We start from the raw sequence: 12856 nt of genomic DNA on the forward strand, positions 1-12856 counted from the left end.
TGTGTCTCCACCTTTGCAATTGCATCCAATTGCATCTCTTTTTATCTTTACCTCTTCTGAACCCGAACTGTTCCTTCTCAACATTTTCATTTGATCTTTCATACAACCTTCTATTCAGAATTGAAAGCGAAAGTTTTGCTGCCTGAGAAATGAAACTAATAATCCGATAATTCTCACATCTCTTTGGGTTCGATTTCTTAGTCATTGTGTCATGATCGTCTTCAGGAAGTCTTAGAATAGGATATTTCAATTTCGTCTTCTACCTTGCATACCTGACAACACTACTAACCTTAACAGAGATGTTTAAGTCATTCGTGTTTAATTTTTTAAGACTGTACAGCTGTATAAGAGTTACTGACCTCATAACTAGATATTTCATTATCGGGAAAGTAGATATCAGTTTTGTATTCTTGATTAAACCGTTCGTTATAGAACACCTAATCGTACAGTGACCAATCAGTTATTAATATCACGGTATTTTTTCTGCTTTGCGTAATTTTCCCCAGTCGCGTAAATGCATATCGGAATTTTAAAACTTATATAGCTCATATTTTCTTATTTAGTTGATTGAATATATAGAACACTATGCACATTAAGTTTTTGTGAACCATCGTAGTATGATGTATCGACATGTTAACATAAGGAAATCTTGTAGAAATACTTACGTGGATTTTTACAGGGAACTTTACATTGCAGGTTGAACTGTACACTCATCACAAAGCAACTAAAAATATTGTATCCAAATTAGTTCAGTTTGGTATGCATTTATGCACAGTTCATTTGGTGGACTCTCATTACTGCAGTGAGCCAGGTACGATTAATTAATTATTGATTCATTACAAATGTATGTATTACTACAGAAGGATGTTCTATTTATATCGGAACAAATTATGGACGCTACTGCCATCTTGTGAGTGACGCTAGAACAACCCGTTTGCTGTCGTGAGTAGTAGTGTCTGACGTAGATAAGTGAATGTCGTCAAATGGTGCTTGAATTAAACCGTTACTGAAAACGGCATGTCATGGCCTCTTTCTGTGAATGTTTTTCGTAAGTGCATAGTGAAACAGTGTTGGGATAATGGTTTCAAACTCGGGGTTCGCGAAAGCTATTGTGGTTCGTTAAACAAACTAATTCTGGCGAAACAGTCACCCACGAAAGGTGCCTTTAAGAGGGCTCCAGGAGCAGCGACACCCGCAGTTCCGTAGGGGATCCGTTGTAATCGACGTGCTAGGGAAATCAACCACCCCAACGTGCGATGGACCAGCGATTCAATTTGGCATCTTCTACTGTGAACATAGCCACTCGTAAGCAGCTCCGCTGAGGTGCATCCGTAAGGCCCGCGTACACCAGTTGCTGTTGATTCAATTTGCAGAACAAGAAACTAATTCCAGGAGCTACATATTGATCGTATGGAACATATTGTAATAATTAGTAGAATATTCACCCAGATAATGTTTCTTTCAATTGTGTTTCTTGGTTGGACAGAAGCCCTTTGCATGTGCTTCTCCGGAGTTGCTCCAGTGGTAACTTAGATGTCAGACGATAGTCTTCAGTTGTTGGGGTCCAATAGAACAGCATCAGTAGAGGCTGCAAGATTTCTCATGAGGTGAAAATCTTTCAAAATCGATCCGATATAAATCGAACAACCATTATCATTAATTTATGAATAAAAAGTTCTGAAGTTCGTTTTTACTATGTATTTATTTTCATGTCTATCGCGTGCTAGGTAGCTCACTCTCTTCGAGTCCTCGAATTCAACTAAGTCCATCACCTTCCGTCATCGAACTTTAAAGCCGATGACAGTTGATGATGTCCTGTGATTGGTCGAGGACTGTCAGAGAATCGAGCTCCTGCTTGCGATAGCCCACCTGCTTTATTGTTTTCAGACTGAACATGTACAATTGTATAATTACAATGTTTGTAAATTCATACAAAATAGGCTTCATATATAGCATAGAGCATAGGAACTCTACAAATTCTGCTCAACATACAGTATACACGGCAAGATTGTCACAGTAGACTAGGGCATCTTTGAACATGAAGATAGCCAAAGCGAAAGCAATAAAGATAAGAAATTTATGGTCCCATTCGAACATAAAAGTAGGGCTACCATCCTCATGGTGACCGCAATTGTAAACGGAGTAGCATCAACGTACATGGTTATGTGCGAGGTCGGTCTGGACCATATGAGTACAGGGCGGGATGCTGCGTTTATGATTGCGTACAAATACAGAAATGTTGTAATACAGCATGGGCTAAGGGATAGGATAGTGTGGACACCGGGATGACTCACCCTATGTATACTACTAAAACGTGACAAGCCCAAGTAAATATATAAAGCATATCCCAGAGACAAGATTTAACAATATCAAGGTGAGGTAATAACAATGTAGGTATATTGGACTGACATAGTAACTAACTCTATTGCCTATGGTACCCGGAGGTTCAATGCCGCGTTCACAAAAGCTCTCCACTGACTTCTATCCTTAGCTAACTGCATCCAGTGTTAATCTCAAAATTCAGATTGAGACCTATAAAGTTTAAAGCTTTAACGGATGTTAAAATTGACTTTGACACATTACTGCGAATAGGTACCGGTAAATCCTGCAAAATATGAATAGCTTGTAAAAGCAAGGATTTTGGACGTAATAAAAAAAATATCGCAATATAACAAGAAAGAAATACCTTCAGGCATATGATTCCTTAGCTCCATTTGTATGGCTAATTGCAAGTCGAGGAGGCTTAAGTACCATCCATTGGTAGTATAGTGAAACGAAAGAAACATCCAGCAAGCTAGGCGAATTCCAAATATCTTTCGGTGGTACGTTTTAGAGACACATAATAGAATCCTTGTCTCAAATCAATCTTGACCATGGGATAACGTTTGAAGCTACATCGTAACCTTAGGCAAGGTAACATGCGATGAATATTTGTACAATGAAGTCCATTCAAAGCAATCGTATATGACTCAAAAATATTTCTCTCCTTTTGGCACGCAAAATATTGGGAAAAAATTTAACACTTTTGTTCTGGAAACTTCTCCCACTAGCTGCAGTTTGTTGCAGGGCGAAAACTACTGGAGCATAAGCCAGTTGGGTGTGACGAAGTATTCATTGTGCATATTGGGAAGTGTATGGGTGACGCTAAAAGCACAACACAGATCTTCCGGAGATTTAAAGGATATACTATAAGGCATAACACAGGGCGTACGAAAGTACGCTATCTTAGATTCATTAGGCACTTCTTGTTTTTCAGATTCGTCAGAAAAACCACGTTCACTGACTTCACTTTCGCTATCCTCTTGAGGAGGCACTTTACTTAAATCCTGAATCAATTGTCTCCAGAAGTGCCAATCCGGAGGTAACAGTTCAAGAGGTTCATGTATATCTAGATGTTGACAACATCAATATATAGTTGATGGGCAAAGTATAAAAATAACACTCGTGGGTTCCGTGAGGGGCCACTGCACATCGGGTTGTAGGTCCCAGTGAAGGATGAGATCTGCCAATGGGTTATGGTGTTCCATTGGCAGCAGTTGCTGGGATTCGATGTCATCCTGAACTGGATCAGGAGGATCGACTGGTATAAGTATCGGTGCCCAGATATCATTTTGCTGCGATTGAGGTTGTAGCCGCACCACCGTTGGTCTTTTTCGTCGTGGTCGTCGTCTTCTTAGTGCCCTGGGAGGCGCCCGAGCGAAAAAGAGGAGAGAGTGATGGGCGCCACGGCCTGGAATGGGCACATAATTGCCATTAGCCGAAGTTGTGCACCAATCAAACTGTATCGCAATTGTAAGGAAACGACGCGTTTAGAGTAGAAATTTTTGTCCTCTGGAGTGAGGTCATCCACAAAAGGATGAAGCATGATGAGTTCTTGAGTTTCTGGTTAGTCTCGTTTTCCTAAAGTGTTGACGTTGAGACGCTACTGTAAAAGAAAGCAATCACTGCATTAATGTCAAATATTTGATTAGGCTGAGTTGTGGCGGTTTGTTGTCCTTGACGCTCCAGGCGGGCAACGTGGTTATTATTATTATTATTATTATATTATTATTACTTCGTTCATCATCATATTACACAAGTTGAAATAGTGACTTCATGCGCTTCAGCTACAGTTTTTATTAAATGTTGATAAATAGTAATTGTGTGTGCTTGAATGTTCCCTTGAATGAGGTTTTTATACGATTCTCTAGTGCTTTACTTTTTCATCTGTTTTAAGTTTCTTCCTAATTCCCCTCTCCAAAATAAAGTAGCTTAATGGAGAGTGAAAATTAAAAAACAATAAAAATGTTTTCTCAGAAACGGCTCTAACGAATTTTCTTAATATTTCATAAATCAGTATTTCATATTTAATTGTATAATGGTGTAAGTCATTTTCCTGGGAACAGTCCAGAAGGATAGTTTACTCTTAGAGAGTTTTTATGGACTATTAAAAAGAACAGGACTCGGGCGATTTTGTTTATTTTCCGTTAATAGATATGTCATTAACAACCTTACAATATGAAATGTCATTTTGCTTGGAAAAAAGAATCACATGGCTAATTTATTTATGGAGTGAATTTTTCTGGATAATTTAGTCAGTAACGACCCAGACAAATTTGTTCGTATTTCATCAAAGACTGGATAATATCGCCCTACGTCATTTCCCTTGAAAAAAAATCCATAAGAGAGTTTAATCTTAGAATAGCTTTTTTATGGTAAAATTTACTCAACGGCGTAGGTAATTTTGTTTGTATTTCAGAAATAAATATCCCTTTAACAATCGTACAATATCAAATATAAGTCATTTTTGATTAAATGATACACGAAAAATGTTTGAGTTGAGTTTTTCCCAGATAATTTTCTCAATAAAGGCGTAGAGGATTTTGTTCATATTTCGTAAATAAATGCTTTATTAGCAACTTTACAGTATGGTATAAGTAATGTCTTTTCAAAAAATGTCATGCAGTAGTTTACTGATGTCGATGAGATTTTCGGACCATTTTTTCAAAAATGATATTGGAATGAGTTGTCTTTGGACTAATTTAGTTTATATTTCGTAAATGTATGTTTCAGTGATAACTTTACGATGACATGATTGAATTTAAGTTCACTATAACATGTTTATTTATATTTTTTGTTTTCCTTCCAGGAAAATTTATTTCTGTCCTATTGATGTCGTTGTCCACTATGCTACAGATAGAACTACCTCATATAAATGTTCTCTCGAAAGTCGATTTGATAGAAAAATACGGTAGACTGAACTTTGGTATTGATTTCTACACGGAAGTTTTGGATTTGAGATATCTTCTGGAGCAGTTGGATGATGACCCGTTTACCCACAAGTACAATAAACTCAACGAGTGCATAGTAAATTTAGTGGAAGACTACAGTTTAGTTTCTTTTATTCCCCTTAATATAAGTGACAAGAATAGTGTTTTAAGAGTCAAGAATGCAGTTGATAAGGCTAATGGTTATATTTATGGAAGTGGTGAACAACGAAATATTCAGGCTCTCTTAGCGTGTGCTGTTGGCGCCGAATTTGAATATGAAAAAATTGGTGATGTTAGAGAACGGTATATGGCAAATGAAGACGATGATGAATGCTAGTAATTTAGAAATTTCACGAATTGCCTGAAATGTAGGAAACAGTTGGATAGATGAAAACGAAGACGTTGTATTCAGTTATTTGTAATCTTAAATATGATTAATCGAAATAAAATCTTACGTTAACCGAATTTTAATTTCCTTTCCAGAATGTACTCATAATATTATTGTTTATTTATTTATTTATTTATTTGGTAACGATCCCAATTCACATAAGCCAGGAAATATGTGCAAAGGATTACTTAATATTTTTTTAGTTGGTATGAAGTTTATGCATTTTTTACACAATAATAAGCATTGTATAATGCAACTTGAACATCAATTTCTCAACTACGTCACATGGTAAAATAATTGTGAATAAAGTAAAACTTGACATACACAACTCTAAAATAAAATATAACGAAGAAAAGTCATATTTTTCTTTCTCATTAAGGAGTTTGATATATTTTAAATAACGCAAAATTAAAACTTCCAATGCAAAATGGAAATAAAACGAAAATTCAAGCCTAAATTCTGTAATTTTACTTGAAGATTTTAACTTTCTTATGAAACTTTTCTTGAAAGAAAGGACATTTATATCCAAGTATATGCTATACACAAGTATGATAAATTTGAAAGAAAACAAACGTAAAATCAAATATTTTTGCATGTGAAGGAGTTGAAAGATTGGAGTATTCGATGTCATTTACATGTATGCTTCAGGTTTTCATTAATTACAACATGTACCACACACAGATAAAACACGTCCACTAATAATTTAAAATTAATACACATTTCTTCAATTAATGTATCTAAATTGCTGAACACACTCAAAAGAAAAAGAAACCAACTTGATTTACTAAGATTATTCTCTTCAAAGATTTATTTAGTTATATCGTGCACAAGCACACATACACAGATACAAATAGCTTAAATAATTGATTTCACTTTCTTCACTTAAAATGTGAGGTTTTGTTTTGAACACATTCGAAGATAAATCGAATTGAATTCGCCAAGTTACCTCCTTCATTTCAAAGAATTCGGAATATAATCTGTTGCTGATTTTCCACTACCTTGTGAACTTACTAGCATCTGGGAATCAGTTGAGTCGATTCCTTAACCCTTAACGGTTCACTGCCTTTTCTGTCTGCTTCCGGCACTGCTTCAAAACATTATATCCGCAGACTTCTTCCAGTTTAAAATTCACCAGAATTGTCACCAGGGGGGCAATAGCTGCTCTACCATTGCGGAAAGTATGAACACAAATAACCACAACGAACAATACCTGAAAATAATACTCTTCAAACGCAATAGGCAAGATAAAAAAATGTGTAACCAAATGGTGACGAAAACTCGTTAAGGGTTAATTATATCGACAATGGTTCTCACCTTATACCAGATTTTTTCAGATTGCATTTTAGCCATGTATCTCATGGTGGATGCATCAGTTGTATCTCAACCAGAGTCGTCATCGTAAACAGTGATAATTTCCACATTAAGTTATTTCTCATGTTTCACAAGCCATTATTGTCATATGATTTTATTTATTTATTTATTTAGTTTTAAGCGAGATCATGAATGATGAATCGGTTGTCTCGATCTGTATTAAAATAATGGAAACCAGGATCCCAGTAGTTGGCACTTTGGGTCGAGTATTCAAAGTAGTTGAAGTTGCAACATTTCATCTTGTCTTAATTTTCAAATCGGAGCTGGAGAACTTGGTTGGTTTTAGAATGTTCACACATTTTCAACAGATTATCTATATCTTTTATATCTTCATTTCCCATAAAATAGTTTGATAGCTGTCCGATTTCTTGAATATTCGGAGAATGCCTTTGTATCGACAATGTCTGCTCCTTTTGCTACCACGTCACCAGCTGCTTTTTTGAGAAGTGCTCTGTCACTATCTGCCTCACATTTGCCGTGTTCTGCCTCGAAGAAGTTCCATGAAGAATCAGTAAATTTCATTTTGGCAAGTACGGTTGAAAAGAAAAAGAAGTTATTCTTGTTCCGATATTGGATTTAGGACCATCGCTGAAGAAGTGTGTGCTTTTCACGCTTGGCATTCCATTTTTGGTGTGAAGTAATATTGGTTTTAGATGTCCAAATTGCAGCTGTATCATGTCTGCGAGAGTGTGTCACTTGAAAATTTTGAGCGTAAATTTTCTCAATCACGTTCACTTGAAATCCTTCCAAATAGAACAGATTTGAAGGCCGACTAACTGCCTGGACCCACGAAGTGTAATTTTTCCCAAAATCTGTGTAGGATCACTTCAATAGGCATATTTTTTTTCTTTTTTTTTATCTCAAACAACTCTCGGTATTGCGTGTACTGATATATTATAAATATGCGGGGAAAATTCTTCACGAATCTTTTTCTGAAACAGATCGTATAATTCCTCAATTGTTCGTTCTCATTTGATCTCTTCGATCGTTCATCCCATCTTGTCAGTTGTGCTTTTGCACTTCCACCACCTGATCCTCATGGTTGAATATACAAGAACCAACTTGAATTTCTTAATTCTGCAGACGTTGCATTCAGAATAAAAACATTCTTAGCATTTGGAATTTGGCATACGATGTTTGGTGTATTGCGGGTGAAACTCAACGTTGTCGTTTTACCGAAAAGGTCGTGTTTCCGAAGGAGATATTGTCTCTTATACACCATCGCTTTGAAATACGAAGTTCAATACTCTAATTTCACAATACTTGCTTTTCTTTAGGGTATGCGTACTTCGAATGGGCCTCAAATGGTGTCTTCAATTGGAAATTTCACTTTTTTCAGATAATCGTCTGTCAGATTTCACACAAACGATGCAATTACTCTATATGGCCAGACCAAATTCAGAGCAAAACATTCGGGTAGGAATAAAGCACCAAGAATTGCTATTGAATAGGAAAATATTTTGAACTTTTGATTGTTATTTGAGAAAAGACATGTGTGGGAACAAACATATGTAACAATACGTGCGGAAATCAATCATGAAATTTTGCTGATTTTCAAAATTACATGCCTTTACGGGAATGAACATAAGTTATAAAATATTTTACTGTTTAAAATGGACAATTTGATATATTGATTATTAGTCAATTAATATATTGATTAATCTAAGTGACATTGTATTGTTAACAACTCCATCATGTCACTTCAACTTTGTCATAATTACTCATGTCACAGAGTTGAGGATCTCATAAAACTGCTTTTAATGTGAAAAATTAAATCGCGATTTCAGTGCGTCGGGACAAACAAGGTTATTTTAAAATACGTATAGCAAGCTATTAACTTAGTATAAATTACAAGCTTTATTTCTATATAGGGGACAGAGTTGGGAACCAATTAAAGTACATCAAATTGTATATTAACCGTGCCAAAAAAGAAAATATATAATCTTTGTCTATCTCTACAGGTATCAGCAGACAGAATAGCAGGTGATTTGCTCTAAATTAGACGAAAGCCCCTTATGCAGAATTGTTTTGACGTATGATTAACGTCATACTAAAGGCCTGACCTCAGGTAACATGTTAGTCGAACTCTTTAGTATGGCACTAATCACGCGTCAAAACGGCTCTACATAAGGCCCAAAGTGTTTTTAATTCAAAAACAGAAAATTAAAAAGAAGAATGCCTTGGCGGAGTTGAGAATAAATCTGGGGACATCAAAAATCCAGTTAAGAATGACTAAATTTTATACCCTTTTGACTCTTAAGCGCTATACGCAGAAATAAACAAAACAACAGTTAGGAATAATACTGTAAATTTTAATCACAGATGAGGATTTATACTAATAAGTAGACTTCGGATTTTTGCATGTTTTTTTCCTGATGTGATTTTGATATGCTCTTGAAACAGAAATTCGTTTCAGGTGTTTTGGGGTAAATGAGCAGAGTTTTATAGTGCATATTTTTGCATATTTCGGAGGTTAGTGCATGTTTATAACGTTACTGCATATAAATGCATATTTAAAGAAACGACCAAAATGATAATTTTTAACGTTCAACTTTCCTCATAAATCGAATTTCAAGTTACTAATATAAATAGACTCAAGATTTTTAAATGGTTCATTGTTGTCGGTTTAGAATATCTTCCAAGGTCATGTGAAAGGATAATAAGAAAAGGAGGAGTGATTGATCTTCCCGGCAATGATGCATGACTGTCACCTGTTTGGAAGAAGATATAAAGAACGATGTTAAATCATCTACAACACAATTTCCACGTCACCTATCTCGGAAGTTAAAGTTCCTACTATTGCGTGTGTAGATTTGAAATTGTGTGGTCCCGTTGCGGTATAAGAGTACCAAAAGAAAAATCTGGGTCCATTTAGTTGTAGTGCGACATCTTCAAGTTTCAATTTTAACTAGCTCAGAATTTTGTCCAATGTTTGCCCACTTTGTCCACCCAAGAAAAAATTGTACTATTCAAATTAACGAAGGAGGGCCACTCCAAAATTTCGAACACTTCGATCATCTGTAGGACAATATCTTCAAATTTGAATTTTAACTTTCTCAGAATTGTGTCCAATTTTTGTCCACCCAAGAACAAATTTTGTACCATTCAAATAAACGACAGATTGCCATTTCAAAATTTCGGCCACTTCACCTGTAGATCAACATCATCAAATTTGAATTTTAACTAGCTCAGAATTTTTGCCACCCAATGTAGCATGCTATGCTACATTGAGTTGGAGCTGCCTATACCTTGGATCACCCTGTATATACTGGTTTCTGGATGTGAAAACAAATATGGACTAACGACAAAAATAATGAAAGAAAAGAATGAAAAATGTCTAAACTCTTGTATAAAAATTATTACTATTTCTGTTGTTCCTTGATTGAGAGAATCTATTGTGTTTGCTTTTTTTTTTTTTTTTGAAAGTAAAATCTTTTGGTAAAGAGAGGAAGAGCGAATGCTCTAGAAGCGAGTTTGTTATGTAACTATTTCAAGGTTATATCGTATGACGTTGTGTCTGGTTGTTTGCGCGTGGGCAGCTGCCTCGTTTGGTAGCGGAAGCCGAGAGCGAGGTAGTTGCTGCGTCGAATACCTATCTGGTAATACCCTTCTGGTTGTGCTCTTCTGTTGTATCATCTAATGTTAACGAAGTATGGAGGAATAGAAAGTTTCGAGTTTGGATTTTTTTCTCTTCGTTTGTAATGTATTGGATTGGAAGAATACGAAGAAATTAAAAGCTATCGTTTGTATTATTTTTGAATTCGGTTTAACGCTCTCTAGAAACATCGGATTTTCTACCAAGTTTTCTACTATTAACCGCACTAATTGGGAACGGTTGAGTCAAGTAGAGGCAATATAGGACAGACTATATCAATGGCGGAATGGAGCAGTTTATAAATTGGTGAGTATAAACCTAGTTGTAGATACTAGAACCTCAACTCCTGGTAACCCTGGTTTATTAATTTAACTAATAATTTTTTCCTGCTAACCCAGGTAGTAAGAGTTATTAGATTAATAGACTTCTAGATTTAGTACTTGGTAAGAAAACTTCGGAACTTTACTCGGAACAGAAAAGTTGCATTTAGCGTCCCATTATAGTCATTACTTTTTCTATTTTTGAGATTTCTTTTGAGAGATTAGCATTTTTCGGCGTCGAATTATATTTCTTGTTCTTGCTTTTGCGTATTTAATAGTTTTGGATTTTTCGCGTTAAATTGAATTTAGAATTGTAGGTCAAGTTGTGGTCGCATTTGAATAAGTATTGATGCTTTCTATTCCATTTGCCTTTTAATAACCTTTGAAAGCACTTAAGCACGTTTTCAATTTTTCATATTAATCAACTCATTCACAGAATTTAAATTGTTGTTGTTAGTTTATTTTTTTTAAAGATTTAATTGATTGTAATGAAAATCAAATTGAATATTTTCTTTTATTTCAAATGATATCTTGTAGCTGAAACATTTACGATTTGTTCTAAATTAGATAAATTTGCGAGTTATATATTGGGAGATTTGAAACCTGCATTATTTGGGGGATTTCTTTACGCAATTATTTTTGCCAGAAGCTAGAGCCGTGTCACATGATAGTTTGGCTAATCTTAATCAGTATTTATTTGTCTTGATTAGTATTAAGAAAGGTGTCAAACAATCCTCGGCACAAGGTTCGTTACAAGTTCGACGCAGCAACTCTCCCCTTGTTTGATGGGGCATCTCTCCCTGAAATTTGTAAGGCATTTAATTTTTTCATTTTTGGAATTGTTTGTTAGAAATAAGGTTAACTACTATTGTTTGGTATATTAATGATATATATATTCAAAAGAGAGGAAAGTTCCAGAGAGCAAGGAAAAAAATGTGATTGAATTGTGTATATTTAGAACCCTGGGGATAGTTTCTGTAGTATCTCGTAGTTTGCTTAGATTTAGTGGTAGTTTGTTTTGTTAATAGTATATGTATAATCTTTTTGCAATATTTTGTATTTTGCTTGTTATAGTTGATAAGTTGTATGCTATTAAAATGTCGGAGGAGTACGTAAGCATAAACATGCCTGATGTTGACTCGAGTTTCGATTGGAATACCATTGATCAAACCGGATTTGACGAAAGCGATTTTGGTAGATTGACAATGAGTTTAACGCCACCGCTTAGAGATTCACTGTTATATGATAGTTCAAGAGAAAATAGGGAATGTATTTTGAATAGCCCGAGTGATAATAGATCAGAAGGAGATAGAAGTCAACCTAATTTGTTTTGTATGTCAAATAGCTCAAGTTTAGAGAATCCTATTAGTAGAGACTTTAGTTGTTTAGCTCAACCTCCTTCAACTGTTCATAGGTCCGTTGAAAGAAATAGGTTTAATTCTGGAAGGAATTTGTTTTTGAATGAGCAAGATTTTGGACAGGCCCCCTCAAATAAGCATTTTGATAGTAATGCCCCGTTAGAGTTTGTTCAAACTTAACAATATAGCTAATAGGCAGGTAGAATTTAACTTACCACCTGAGAGTTTCCAACCTGTGGGTCAGAGTAAGGGTTTTGACAAATATCAACGATTAGGTCAGTATTATAGGAGAGTATCAGCAATAAAAAATTCCACTCCAGTTAATTTGTATAGTAGAGGAAATCGTATTTTAACCCTTTGGGGATTTTATGGTACAATTTGTACCATACGCGTTTTTTCATGGTATATTGCGTTATTTCTCTTCTATTAGAGCTTTTTCGTCCAGTTTTTTTTGTTTTTCAAGTCCAGAGGCATTGTAGAAGACATTGCGTATGGTTTTAGTCCTTCCTGCGTCCAGACATAGGAGGTGATGACGTCATAAGTCTAAAATTTATTTTTTCATTTATTAAGCCTAT

At 35.3% G+C, this 12856-nt stretch overlaps 1 protein-coding gene across 1 annotated transcript in view; it reads left to right on the plus strand.

Annotated features, from left to right (window-relative positions):
• LOC145686294 (GPN-loop GTPase 2) overlaps window positions 1-5714 on the plus strand; it is a 39864-nt gene extending 34150 nt beyond the window's left edge. Inside the window, exons 3-4 of the mRNA XM_081759430.1 lie at window positions 697-811; window positions 5129-5714. Coding sequence (XP_081615556.1) covers window positions 697-811; window positions 5129-5586 — 573 coding nt within the window. The 3' untranslated portion in view covers window positions 5587-5714. The remainder of the gene's footprint in view (window positions 1-696; window positions 812-5128) is intronic.
• The last annotated feature ends 7142 nt before the right edge of the window (window positions 5715-12856 follow it).

This window comes from Thermobia domestica, chromosome 5, assembly GCF_964235325.1.
Source record: "Thermobia domestica chromosome 5, izTheDome1.hap1.1, whole genome shotgun sequence".
In the NCBI taxonomy this organism is placed as follows: domain Eukaryota; kingdom Metazoa; phylum Arthropoda; class Insecta; order Zygentoma; family Lepismatidae; genus Thermobia; species Thermobia domestica.